At 44.6% G+C, this 14976-nt stretch overlaps 1 protein-coding gene across 10 annotated transcripts in view; it reads right to left on the bottom strand.

Moving 5' to 3' along the window:
* Nucleotides 1-14976, bottom strand: part of Gab1 (GRB2 associated binding protein 1) — a 111908-nt gene that overhangs the window by 21457 nt on the left and 75475 nt on the right. For 5 of the 10 annotated variants that reach the window (XM_042277484.2, XM_042277486.2, XM_076571930.1 and 2 more), the window contains exons 2-4: nt 11755-12049; nt 4332-4548; nt 3820-3900 (exon numbers count right to left, since the gene is read on the bottom strand). In XM_042277484.2, the coding sequence (XP_042133418.1) occupies nt 3820-3900; nt 4332-4548; nt 11755-12049 (593 nt within the window). The remainder of the gene's footprint in view (nt 1-3819; nt 3901-4331; nt 4549-11754; nt 12050-14976) is intronic. The other 5 variants (XM_042277485.2, XM_042277487.2, XM_076571933.1 and 2 more) reach the window with 1 other exon arrangement.

Below are 14976 nucleotides of genomic sequence, written 5' to 3'. Positions count from 1 at the left end.
CTCAGCAATCAAAACCTGTTTTTCTGTGTGTGTGATCCACAAAATTCAAGAAGCATAAATGTTCTTTAGTTGCTTATAATTATAAACCAACAAAACAACCATTAAACTGCCAGAAGCAGTCTCAATAATTTCTGTCCTGTGCTTGCCCACGCCCAGCTGCACCAAGGAAACGCGCGCGCGCGCGCGCACACACACACACACACACACACACACACACACACACACACACACACACACTCACCCCACAATCCTCAGCACTGATCAGACACCACAGAATTCCAAACAGACACAGGGAACGCATCTTCCACTAAGAACATGCAAAACAAAATAAAACAAAACAAACAAAAAACCCGGCACTGGTCCAGTTTACAAAGCTCATCTATTGCTTGTTAACCAGCCTTGACAAACTGTTCTGCAAACCAAAAACCAAGTGGAACTGCAGACGACATCCAGGGGACAGCAGGCTTCTTGCTCTCTTCCCTTCTCTCTTTGAGAGACATTTAAGCCCACACTATTAAGAGGAATGAAATCCATGATGTGGGGTTAACTAACTCCTAACAATCTTAGAAAATCTCATTTGAGGATAACCCTGCTTTTGATAGATTTTTAGTACCTGAAAAAAAAAAGATTTATTTTTATTATTTTTAAAATTATGCGTATGTATGTGTTTGGGTATGTGCACATAGGCAGGTACCCAAGGAGGCCACAGAGGCATCAGAACCCCAGAACTGGAGTTACAGGTGCCTGTGAGCTGCCTGAGTAGGTGCTGGGACCAGAACTCAGGTCCTCCTCCAGAGCCAGACACGCTCTTAACCACTGAGCCACCGCTCCAGCCCTGTCTGTTTCTTAGTAACACCTGGCTGTGTTAATTTGCTCCTGGGCCCCTCCCACTTTGGGGCAGAGGAGCCACACAAGCTCTGCTGGACTGCTTGCCTTCTCCCTCGCTCCCTTATGCATGCCTTTGTTTAGGGACTGGCACCTCCCTCAGTCTCTGCTGAGAAATGACCTCCAAAGCTGCACACACGGCCTTAGAGGATTCTTTCTCACACCTCCACCTTCTCGGGGAATGCTGACCGCTCTCATCTTCTCACTGAACTCCGAGGCTCCTATTTTCAAAGTCCGACTTCCGCCTGCTTATTCCTGTATGACAGAACATCCTTATACTGCTCACATGCCCCAGAGCGAATTGCATTTCCTTTTCAAACCAGCTGTCCTTGACTTCATGGACAGAAGTGATTTCATTCAGACCCTCTAGTGTCAGTATCCTCGAAGCCTGATTCCCTGCGACCCCCGACCATCAGTCAAGCACTGAGTACCGAGTCCTCCCTCCCTCCCTCCCTCCCTCCCTCTCTCCCTCCCTCTCTCCCTCCCTCTCTCCCTCCCTCCTTCCCTCCCTCCTATTTATCTGTTCCCTGTTCTGTTCCCATTCTATTCCAAGTTCAGGCAGATCTCTGTGACATCCTCATCACAGAATCCTCCCCTTACAACCTGCCCACTTGAGCTAACACCAATATTTTCAACACATGGTTTTAATAGTAGTCACTTAATTAGAGAAAAACCAAGATTCCTAGAGGCTATGGGTCCATATACTAGCCCCCAGTATCAAGGCTCCCAGTAATATTTAATCACTTATTTATGTGTGTGTGCGTGTGGAGCAGGGGCTGTGGACAACTCTGTAGAGCCAGCCAGCTCTCTTCCACCTTCACACGGGTTCTGAGAACTGAACTCAAGGTTGTCCGGCTTGTGTGGTGACTGAGCTATCTTACTGATCTTCGTTTTTTTCATCTTAAAAATAATACTCAAACTATCCTTGTAGAATTTCTGAAGTACCCATGCTTGCTCTAAAATATGCATTTCATTTAGTGTACATGCAGGAGCCCAAAGCAGACGGAGGTAGGAGTCGGGAGGAAGGCTTCTGGCTCCCACCAGCTTGTACTCTAGTGGTGGGAAAGAGGAACTACTGGGTTATTTCCAACACGACAGTAAGACAGAGATTTGGGCACTGGGTAGCTAGTATGCTGTAAAAACGCAGAGAAGGCCGGCAAGATGATTCAGTGGGTAAAGGTCTTCAGCACCAAGCCTGGGGATGGTCCCTGGAACCCACACGGTGGAAGGAGAAAACCAAGTTGTTTACAAGTTGTCTTCCGCTGTCTACACATGCACTGCACACATACACACAAATAGAAATAAGCAAATGCTAAGAGACAACAGTGAAACCCCACCAACCCACAGGGATGTTTCACTCTAAAGCCTGGAGACAGGCTTCCTGGAGGAGCATGTGTATGAGCTGAGTCCTGGCAGATGAAAGGGCGGTGTGAGAATTACGACCTATGTGTGCATGTGTAAGCATTTCATGCTCACATTCTCTGGCTCCTTCAGAAGGTTCCCTCGAGAGCTCCCAGGGCTTCAGGGCGACTGCACCTCAGGGAACTGTGTCTATGGAATGAGGTTGTATCTTCACAGCACCTAGCACACTAGTGAGCATGGGTGGGTACTTCATAAATATTTGTTATTTAACTGTCACTTTGTCAAAGTATCTTACGCAGTCATTTCTAGAACAGCTTCTCCTTTAGCGGTAACGATGTTGTGCCAGTGAAATTAATGAAAGGAAAACACACTAAGCGCTGCCACTGATCAGCTGGCTTCTTAAGAACATGACACCAGAAAGTAACGGCGAGTCTCCATCAAGCCAAGTCTCAGTTAGTGCACAAGGACACATTCACAAGTGTGCAGTCTTCAATTCACGGCAAACACAGTCGAGTTAGAATTTGACAGTATTAACTAGTGTCGATTCATACAATTTTCTTGCTCTTACAGGTAAAATTCCATTATAACAAACAAGACAAAACCATCTGTGGAATGTTCCCGAGCTCCTCCCACTCTCCCAGGGAATGGTTCGCAGAAACCATTTCTGGGGATTTTAAGCTCTACATCGTTTGTTTATTTGTCTGCTTTTCAAGACAGGGTTTCTCTGTATAGCCCTGGCTGTCCCAGAATTCGCTCTGTAGACCAGGTTGGCCTCGAACTCAGAGATCCTCCTACCTCTGCCTCCCGAATGCTGGGATTAAAGGTATGTGCCACCATCACCTGGCAGGTTCTACGTATATTTTAAACAAGTATTCTCTGTAATCTTATACTAACCAAGAATCACTTTTTTAACACTGAGAAGAGAAACCTTTTTGTGTAACAAACGTATATGTGTTCAGCTTACGTTCCTGAACATTTTGTTTTATAGCTATCCCATGTGTGTAGAAGCAGCTCACTGGCACTTTTGTACCGTGAATCAATAGACCTGTTGGCAATCTGTCACTGATGGTCACTGGCTGTCAGTGACAGACACCGGCCTGTTTATCGATCTTCATTTTCTTGTTGTTTCTTCAAATAGTGAAATAACTGTTCTCCGATCTCCACTGCCACTGCCTTCCAGCTTCTCAATATCAAAAGCCAAAGATGATCAACTTAATGTATCTTTGGGCTTAGTATAGGGCAGGGGTGTGTGTGTGTGTGTGTGTGTGTGTGTGTGTGTGTGTGTAGGGGGTGATGACCCTGTACAGAGCACTGGGGAAATGCTGTTTGGACCCTCTGAGTCAGTCAGACATTCCATAGATTTCTATTTAATGATCTGTGACATCAGGCTTGGGGTCAGCACTGCTGCATGGCTGAGGAGGAAGGTTTGAAAGGGTCACAGCTGTTAGCGGTTTATTTGACCTCATGAAATGTCCCTGTCCCCCAGTCGGCCTAGCCTCTAGGATTTGCCATATTGGGATTTTACCTGTAGTATTAGTTTCTCACACAGATCCAAAACTACAGCACACTCACTGCAATGGGACCGTTTTGCTTTCAAAATCTTCTAGCAGTAGGTACTCCTCTCCTTCTTCAGAAACAAAAGATGACCCTTGGCTGGTTTATAATCACATAAGAAATGGAGCAAGGTCACCATTTACAAGTCAGTGACATCTGTCAAGCAAGTAACACCCATGAGTCTGTAACAAAAACTGCAAGACTCTTTCCAAAGAGCCTTGTAGGTAAACTGTGATTGGCCATGATGGCAGAAACTGTTTCATCAACAAAAGACCTCCCAGATAACCCATTAACAAAGAATTGTTATAAACATATGTAACACAAACCTGCAGTGGAAGCCTACTGAGATGGTTCCACAGAAACTTCAAGGTTTACAAAAACCTAAAGGCTTTAAAGTGTATACACACACACACACACACACACACACACACACACACACACACACGCGCGCGCACACACATATGTGCACATGCATGCACTCGCTCATACACATTCACACCCCCACACACATGATGGCATGCACCATGTACCTGGTGGGTTCGGGCTTCTTGCTTTGACAGTTGATCAGCAAGAGGTAGTCTTGTGGATCGTCCTGGAGGCCCAGAGTGTCTGGGTGTGGCGGGAGGCTGATGAGCTGGTAAGACGGAGGTAGCGCGACCGGAGAGGCGTCCGGCTGGGTGGAGGCCGACGCGCCTAGAGGTGAGTCAGCTGGTGTTTGTGAGGAGTGGCCAAGGGGCTTCACGGGATCTGGAACAGAGGTGAACTTTCAGTTATCACAGGTCAGACTGCTGTTGTTGTAGACTAAGCTACTTTGAAAGTTTGGAGATAAACTGCTTTAATGCATGAAACCAGAATAAATGATAACAGTGTTGGTGAAAACAGATACTAACCAAGGCCGTAGACAGTGGTGTACATGTTTAATACTAGCTCTTCTGAAGGCAGATGTGGAAAATGCTCACACTCAGGAGTTCAAGGCCAGAATAAAGCGGCACATACTATCCAAATAGCAACATTCATACGCTAATTGATTCCTGTCAAGACATCTGACATCTGAAGGACAACCTTTCCTTTCAGTCCAGGGGCCCTAAAGAAGCCACAGTTGAGGCTGAGGAGATGCTCCTTTAGTTGGTAAAGTGCCTACCATACAAGCAGGAGGGCCTGAGCTGGGACCCCAAAACACGCACAAAGAGCCAAGCAGATCCCTGAAGCTCACTGGCCACCTAGTCTAACCCTCTTGATGAGCGCCAGGCAGAGTGAGAGGCTTTGACTCAAAATGGGCAGAGACATAGAAAGACATCTGATGTCGACCTCTGGACCCCATATGCATGGGCACATGCCATACCTCCTCCCCATGAGGCCACGAGAATGCATCCCTGAAAAGTCTTGAAAGCACTAACATTAAAATGAAAGTGTTCTATGATCTTCGCAGGACACATTTTCAATGTTCATTTAATTTAGTGTGCATAGGTATTTTAGCTCCATATATGTCTGTGCACTATACGCATGCTTGGTGCCTTGGAGGTGCAGATGAGAGCATTGGATGCCCTGGCACTGGAGTTACAGGATCTGGGAATGGAACCTGGGTCTTCTGCAAGAACAGCCAGTACTTTTAACCACTGAGCCACCTCTCCAGCCCTAAGAGACAAGTTTTTTGTTTTTGGATTTTTTTTTTCTTTCCTGATCATTCTTTCCTCCCTACTTCTCACTAGGCTGGGGGAAATATATCTAATTCAGAGGCTAGTGAAGACTAGTGAACTCTTCATCCTCAGCATCCGAGCCTCTGCCCCGGGCTCACACCCACACCAGGTTGTTTGCAGTCAGCGAGCAAAGAAGTAACTCAAGAATCCCTTAACCATGTTCCAAAAATGATAAATGAAAACTGCGCAGGGCATGACTAGAAAATCAGTTGCACATCTAGAAATGAAAGCTCTGCAGTCTCTGACATGACAAAGTCTAACTTTAAGGGCCCGGACACACTGATCAGTTATTCTGCCTAGAAACACAAGGCCATCACAGCCAAGGAAAAGGCAAATACTCAGCTGTGAATGAATAGAAAGGAGAAGGCTGAGAGAAAGTCAGGTTTTAAAAGAATAAAATATGCAAAACATGCTAAAAAATGTTAAAGGGATGAATGTTCCACCAACGCTGACTGAATGAATGCAAGCCATTTAACAACCTGATAACCTGAGTTCAGTCTCCAGAACTACATGGTGGAGAGAAGTGCAGATTGTTCTCTGACCTTCTGCTCTGTGGCATGCAACTGCATGCGTGCACACACACATGCACACACACATACACACACACACACACACACACACACACACACAAATGAGCATGCACACACACGCAGACAGATAAACACCCCCACACAAATAAATAATGTTAATTTAAAAACTTTGAACTATGCCTAAACAGTCTCAATGTAAGACTTCTGTGAGAGCCAAACACTGTCCAGAAAAGACGCCTGTTTGACCTCACAGGTGTGTGACTTCAACCTCTGCTGGCCACACGCCCCGTGGTGGAGACTACTCTCCTCTCTGCCCTGTTTGGATTTCTGACGTTTTACTCTCTCCATGGATCTCCAAGAAACAAACACTAGCTCTAAGTCTGCATACACGCGCAAAATCATTTCCCATTTCTTAACTCGGAATGTACCAAGAATATAATTAACATCCATTAAAGGCCTAATAAACCACTGGAGCAAACTCCTAACTGAAATTTACTTAGAAAGTCATAAGCACTGCTAAGGTGAGGCTTTCCAGGAAGCCTTCAGTGTAGAGGGGAAGATTATAATTGAATAGATCCACAAAGAATAAACCAGCTCACGTGACCCCCTTACCCTATGCATTGGTTTATACTATTTAGGACCATCATGCTTATGTGGTGGTGAATATGGTCAAAATACACTATGCACATGTATGAAAATGTCATATCAAACCTATCGTATGTAATATATGATAATAAAGATTTAATGGCCCAGTGAGATGGCCCAACAGGTAACGATGTTTGCTGCCAAGCTTGATGACCGTAAGTCTGCCCCCAGGACCCACGTGGTGGAAGGAGATGACTCCTGCAGGTTATCCTATGACCTAGGAGCCATTGTCAGGGACGCAAACGCAGCTTGTACAGCTTAATCAACCAGACAGGACCCTGAACCTCTCCCTCACCTCACAGCTGCTGTACTGTGTTCCAAGGACAAAACGTCTCTTCACTTTCCAAGTCTCTCTCTCTCAAACATTTCAAAAACCTCCTTGGAGCCTTTTAATCCTTAGGGGATGCTGACAAAAACAACATGCCACTGTTTTTATCCAGAGATCTGATGGCATGAAAATCAATTGTGGGCCAGTTTGAGAAATCTATGAGGCTGGGCCCTACCACCGGCACCCACTGACTCACGACTCAAACTGTACAATAGTTTCAAACAGAAGAGATACATGCTCTGGTTGAACTGCTGCTCAGGAAAATACAAAGGCCACTGGCAAGGCCAACACGAACCACTGACCAATGTCAAATGCTGCTAACAATATGGCTAACAATTGTCACACTTCTGGTAGGAAAGCAGTTGGTACAATGACTTTGAAGACATAAAGTTATGATTTTACAAATGCTAAACTGCAAATATCTTAGGATTTAGCAGTTCTACTCATAGGCATGGATCCAAAAGAACTAAGAGCTAATGCTTATCAAAAGACACACACCCCATAACGGGCTGGAGAGATGGCTCAGCTGTCTTGCAGAGGGGCTGTTTGGTTCCTGATGCACACACAGTTCCCAATACCCAGCAGGAACCTCAGCTCCAAGAGAGCCAATGCCTTCTTCTGGCCTCCCTGGCACCTGTACTCAGCACTCGAATGTACAGACAGACAGACACAGACACAGACACACACACACTTAAAAATAATAAAAAGGATCTTTTTGTTTTAAAAAGACATACAAGAATGTTTACACCTTTGTAGAACAATTGAGATATCCATATACCAACATTCTAACAGATCCATATTGTAGGACAGTCACAGGACAGAATGCAGCATGGGAAAAACACCACACACTTCAGCATGGTGACTCCTGGGGACTCAATGTTGGAGGAAGGAAGCCAGACTCAAGGATTCTGCTTACATGGCGTTCAAAACAGGCAAAATTAACAGAAGTTAAAAGTATCCCAAATTTACTTTGAGGGGGATATCTCTAGAAAAAGGATTTTCTGGTGGAGTGTGAATGTTGAAACTCTTAATCTGAGCTAATGTCTATCAAAAGAGCACATGTATGTTTATACGTGTGTAGACAAAGAAGGCACTGACAATCTCTGCCTGCACAATAGTAATAATAGACAAGGCTTTAATAAAGACAGTCAAGAGGGAGCTGGGTATGGAGGTACACACCTAAGTTCCAGCACCCGGGAGGCAGAGGCAAGAGAATCTGAGTTTGAAACCTGTCTCAAAAAAAAAGTTAAAAAGAAAAAAAACTGAAGTAATTTTTACTTATTAGTTCATGTGTAAGGGTGTTTGCTTGTATTATGTCTGCACCACTCGCCTGCCTGGCGCCTGCAGAAGTTAGAGGATGCTATCTGGTCCCCAGACCTGGAGGTACAGGCAGTCGTGAGCCACCATGTGGGTGCTGGGAATTGAACTCAGGACCTCTAGAAGAGCAGCCAGTGCTCTTAACCACTGAGCCATCTCTCCAGACCCAGTAAAAAGAAACTCAAAAGTCCTTGATTAATACTGCTTTACACAAAAGGAGACCCTCAAATCTTTCCTTTCCACCTCTGAGAAACGGTCTTTCATGTCTGTTGAGCCATGAATGACCTTGGACTTGTGGTCCTCCTGCCTCCATTTCTCAAATGCTGGAATTTATAGGCATGTACCATCACGTCGGGTTTATGTTGTGCTGAGGACCAAACCCAGAGCTTTGTACATGCTCAGCAAACACTCTACTAACCGAGATACCTCCTCGGTCCGTATGTATTTTTTTTCATAAATGTCAGTTTTACCTATCTTACTGAAGGGAAGAATATCAAACTGAGAACTGCATTTTAAAACTAAACTACTATGATCTGGACGCTTTGAGAAAAGCAATGCAGGCAGCTTTCTAAGCTCGTGCCCTAAAATTAGCCCAGAGGTTTGCTAGATGTCAGCACGCTTCCTGCAGCCCTGGCTGGACTTCCCAGAGCTTGTTTAGCAAATTTAACAGCTTCCACTTTGGTGTGCCCAAACAAAAAAGTCAGTCTGCACACTTCCAAGAAAAACAAAAGAAACCGTTTTTTTTATCCTCAAACCCACTAAAAAAAAGTCTCCGTGGGAGCCACACACAGTTCAGTGTGCTAGAATTTAAAAACAGGACAGCCTGCCAGGATTCTGAGTGTTCAATAATAGCAGTGGTCACCTGGGGCAGCGGAAATAACAGGGTAATGGTATTTTGAGAGGTTCCTGGAATCAGAACATAGGTCAGATTCCCCCCTTCCTTTGTTTTCAGGGGAAAATTAGTTATTCTCACAGGGACCAGGAGGCTTTGCTGTCTGGGCACAGTCTGCTTCTTCCCACATCTGGAACTCAAACAGTAGAAAAGCATCTTGAGGCATCAGCCAACTTTTGAGCAAAGAACAGTGCGTATTCAGCCTTCAAAATGGAGAGCACAGGGCTTAGGACCAGACTCCAGAGAGGGAAAAGTACCCATCACTGTTGGGGATGAGTTGTGGGGTATGATCGGAAACAACAGAACACAGAACGGGGGGGGGGGGGGGGGGGGCGGGGGCGGGGGGCAAAGGAGCTGGAGAGAGGCCCCGATGGTTAAGATCACCGGCTGCTCTTCCAGAGGACACGGTTTAACACACAGCCTCCACATGGCAGCTCACAACTGTCCATAATTCTAGTCCTAGGGGACCCAACACTCTTCTCTGGCCTCCTCAGACACCAGGCATGCAAGTAAGTGGTGCACAATAATACATGCAGGCAAAATACCCAGACACATTAAAAACAAAAACAAAAGCAAAACAACCCTGTCTGCAGTTCCAGTTCCATGGGATCTGATACCCTCTCCTGGCCTCTGCTGGCTCTGCACACAAATGATGTGCACACATACATGCCGGCAGAACAGACAAATACATACAATAAAAAATAAAATTTAGCCAGGCATGCGCGCGCGCGTGCACACACACACTTTTAAAAAACCGTGGTAAAGTTAATGGGGGACACAGACATGCAGTTCTTATCACACGAAACTGGACATGGCTGCGAAGCTCTTCTCTGCTGTTGGTTTCAACACAGCTTTTCAGGTTCAGTGAGGCCATGCACTACAGATGCATGGGCTGTGGAATGGCAGGTTTTTAAAGCCTTTTGCAGTTTTACACCACACACCGCAAAGCAGAATGACAGAGTGTCCTGATCTTTCTGGCTCTCTAATTAATATGACATAATAATCACTCATCTTCTATAGACTTATTTAAGAACTCAGCTTATACATCAACACAGTGTATCAAGGTATTTCTAACTGGCTATTTAGGGGAGAGAGCTAGAAGGAAGCTGTGAAAATATGAAATAATAATATCTGAAATATAATTTCCATTCGACTTAGACACAGCTCCCGAGCTGTAGAAAGAATCAGAGAAACTGAAATCACAAAGATTGACGGAATGAACAAAGAAGGACTTGTGATTAGCAACGCTGTTCTTGTAACCAGCTCACAAAACACATATTCCACATTTGAATAATAACTGTAGAAATTAGCTCAGTCTTCTACCCGTCACACACGATTATGAAGACACAAAGTGTGTAATTTCATATACTGCTGATTTCCAAGGACTTCGGAGTTCTGCCACTAAAAAGGTCACTGTGGCTTTAGCTTTTATCTCTAAAGACCCTTGTCCAGCTGGGTGGTAAAGCAAAAACTGACATTGTGACCAACCGATTCTGACATCTAAAAATCAAGGAAAACGTTTCATTAAATACAGAAGAAAAAAAAACCCACTCAATTTATCACACAGCATTTACAGCGTGTCCTTCTCATGAAAATAGGAAGGGCACACCTGAAGGGGGAGAGGTCAAAAGGTCAAAGGGGGGAGCAAAGGAGAGGAATGGGACATATATGAGAGGAGGGCTACTCTCAAGGAGGAAGGGAAAAGGAAATAGATAAATGACTGGCTGGGTGGCGGCGGCCCACGTCTTTAGTCCCAGCACTCGGGAGGCAGAGCCAGGCGGATCTCTGTGAGTTCAAGGCCAGCCTGGGCTACAGAGCGAGATCCAGGACAGGCCCCAAAACTACACAGAGAAACTCAGTCTCAAAAAAACAAACAAACAAACAAACAAACAAAAAAAAAAAAAAAAAGAAAGAAAGAAAGAAAGAAAGAAAATTTAAAAAAAAAAAATGTTCTCAGGCCAGTGAGTGGCTAAGGAGGTAAAAGCACTTGCCGTCAACCTGAATTAAAGCTCCAGGATTCACTTACATGGCGGAGGGAGAAAACAAACTTCTACGAGTTGTCTTTTGACGCCACCCCCCACTCCTTGACCCTCATAGTCACATACATGCCCCTCCTCCAAATTAATAAGATTCAAAAATTTACACACGTTTCTTGTCACCTTCTTCATGAGGACAGTTATTTAGACCCTGGCCCTATGGATTAAGTCTCTCAAAACCTGTAGAAGTTTTCTCCAAACTGCCCGAAGAGTTCAGTGCTTGATCTAAGTGTCCAACTCCCATTGTAAAAACAAAATAACGAAGCTCGCAAGTGATAAGAGATGGATCAGCGGTTAAGAGCATTGGCTGCTCCTACAGGACCCAGGTTCAATTCTCAGCACATGACCACTCAAAATCATCTGTAACTCCAGTCCCAGGGGATCTGAGGACCTCTTCAGGCCTCCTCAGGCACTGCACATATATGGTGCAGACATACATGCAGGCAAAACATCTATACACATATAATACATTTTTACAAAATCAGACCAAACGGCACCTCTGGCCTACCTTCTTCTGTGGGGTTGAATCCACAGATGTCACAGATGCAACGAACCCACTTGTTCATGTCCTCCTCACTGTCCGCCACCAAGTAGAAGATCCGGTCGATGGTGTTGATATCAAAGATGTAGCTGTTTTCAAACTCCTTCTTGTTGAATGTCAGCCCGGCATCGACTTGCTGGCATAAGTTTAGATCAATAATCCGGATGGGTTTCTTGGCGTGGTCATTTTTGTAGTACTCCAGGACGTCGGGGTCTCCAGTCAAACGGCCACTGCGTAACACAAACCACCTTCGCTTCCATGCCTAGGAACAAGCAAAACAGCCACCTGCCGTCAGGAAGGCACACTCTGCCGTGACCCATGTTTATGAAGCCAATTTTATAAAGGCAAGGTCTGAAAAGTTGTCATATCTTGTATCAGTTCTCCCGTGACACAACAGAAGTCAATATAAAATCGTTTCAATGAGGAGTGTTGGGAAAATGGAATCAGCCGAAGATCCAGGTCAGACATTATGCTAAGAGAAGGAAGCCATTCACAAAGGGTAAACACCGTGATCCTGTTATATGAAGCACTTAGAGTAGTTAAATCCAGAGAGGAGAGAGAGAGAGAGAGAGAGAGAGAGAGAGAGAGAGAGAGAGAGAGAGAGAGAGACAGAGAGAGAGACAGAGAGAGAGACAGAGAGAGAGACAGTGGTTGTGAAGCAGAAAGGGGAAGAGAAGGTTCTAGAGAAATGGTCAAAGTGTTTAATGATGTGAATGTACTTAGTAACACTGAAACACTGACCTGGTTAGTTAGAATTAGTTAAAATTTTACCACTTTAAAACAACAATAGTTTCCCACATCTTAATATGCCAAAGAAGGGCTGGAGAAATGGATTGGTAGGGAAGAGCCTGCTGCACAGGCATGAAGACCCGAGTTCAGGTCCCCAACACCTGTGTGAAAAGCTGGCTGTGGCCAGATGTGCATCTCTATCCCTGCTCCACAGGGCAGAGACAAGGAGGGTGGCTGGAGCCTTCTGGCCACCGGCCTAGCTCTGTGTTCAGTGAGAAACCACAAAGGAATATGGCGGAGTGACAGAGCGGGTCACCTGGCATCCTCCTTTCATCCCCATGAGCTGACACACATGCACACCATCCCCACCCCCACCCCCCCACAAGAGAATACACTTACGGTGCTTCCTCACAGGAGATTTAAACTCTAGAATTCTCCGTTTTCTCAGGAGTGAGACAATGGAGGAGGGGGAAATGGCTTGGATGTTTTCCTGGTTGCTTCCTCGGGATGCCAGCAATGGTCTGTCATTCTAATCTGTTGTTCTCAAACTACAGAGATCTGTATTCCCGAACTGTTATAGTTCTCTTCCTAACACACATACACGCGCACACGCTCTGACACATACACACTATATTCAATATCCCCTTCCTCTACATCTCTAACAGCATTCCTGAAGAAGGTTTGGGGAGCTGGAGAGATGACTCAGTGGTTAAGAGCACCGGCTGCTCTTACGGAGGACCCAGGTTCAGTTCCCAGCACCCACATGGCAGCTCAAACCATCTGCTGTAACTCCAGTTCCAGGTGATCCAACAACCCCTCTTATGGTCTCCAAGGGCACCTCCAGCACACATATGATATATGAGATATATATATATATATATATATATATATATATATATATATATATATATATATATACATACACACACACACACACACACATATATATATACACAAAAACTCAACACATAAAATTAAATAAATAAGTAGAAAGAGAATCTTTTAGAAGAGGCTGTAATTCCCACTACCACCTTCTCTAAAGCCTATATTCATTGGCTAAAGCAGGACTAGATGGCTAAGTCTTCTTTGTCATCTCTGGCCCTGGACTCCAAACCAAGCCTCACTTCTTTGAGTTTTATCCTCTAGCAGAGACAGATAAATAGTAAAATCTCAGTCATGTTCTAAGATGCACCCACACTTCAGAATGAACCCTGAAGACAAGGTCCTCTAAAGATGGCACTCTGTGAACCAGGAGGACTGAAACACACATTTCTACAGCTCTAGGAGCATCTAACATGGCCACTGTTTTGTTCACTGTCACAGTGTGTCAATGTTTTAGTTTTGGAAAACTGTACCCACACACACTGCATATCCTTCCAGTAATGAGTGGGATAAAGTCAGCCTCACACTCAGTGGTTTCAGGGTCCATCCATCACCAAATAGGAGGACTTTGGTTTGCTATGGTCTCATCAGACTGAGAATGAGCTTCATGTTTGTGCTGCTGATGTAAGTCAACCCCCAACTCAAGTACTCCTGTGTCTTCACTAACACCTACAGATGTGTGTTCCAAACTCAAGTACTCCTGTGTCTTCACTAACACCTACAGATGTGTGTTCCAAACTCAAGTACTCCTGTGTCTTCACTAACACCTACAGATGTGTGTTCCAAACTCAAGTACTCCTGTGTCTTCACTAACACCTACAGATGTGTGTTCCAAACTCAAGTACTCCTGTGTCTTCATTAACACCTACAGATGTATGTTCCAAACTCAAGCACTCCTGTCTCTTCATTAACACCTGTAGATGTGTGTTCATCAACTCAAGTACTCCTGTGTCTTCATTAACACCTACAGATGTATGTTCCAAACTCAAGTACTCCTGTGTCTTCACTAACACCTACAGATGTGTGTTCCAAACTCAAGCACTCCTGTCTCTTCATTAACACCTGTAGATGTGTGTTCATCAACTCAAGTACTCCTGTGTCTTCATTAACACCTATAGATGTGTGTTCATCAGATGTGTTTAAAGCCACCAAAAGCAAAATGACAAATGCTCTGTGTCATCTATGTATCACAAATTTGGCAAATTTAACTAAAAAGCACTATAGCATCAACTTAATCAGTCAATGAGTTTTTGATTATTCTGAGAATATTGCACCAGGTACTTGTGAGGAGACAAATAAGCTACGTAGGCCTGTGAACCCTAAGGAGTGTAATTCTCAACAGTGAAGGAAACATTTCACACCCATTCAAACACTTCAAGGCGTAACAAAGCCAGCAAAACACCCATAGTAACAGTGGTAAATGGATAGACATTCATTTGTGGAAAAATATACGTAATCCTCACTGAAATGAAACAAAACAAAACAAAACAAAAAAACCCAACCCACATGCAATTCTTTTTTTGGGGGGAGGAGGTTTTCGAGATGTTTTCCCTGTGTAGCCTTGGCTGTCCTGAACTC

Source organism: Peromyscus maniculatus, chromosome 5 (assembly GCF_049852395.1).
Source record: "Peromyscus maniculatus bairdii isolate BWxNUB_F1_BW_parent chromosome 5, HU_Pman_BW_mat_3.1, whole genome shotgun sequence".
NCBI lineage: Eukaryota > Metazoa > Chordata > Mammalia > Rodentia > Cricetidae > Peromyscus > Peromyscus maniculatus.
This window is presented reverse-complemented; position numbering and strand designations above follow the sequence as displayed.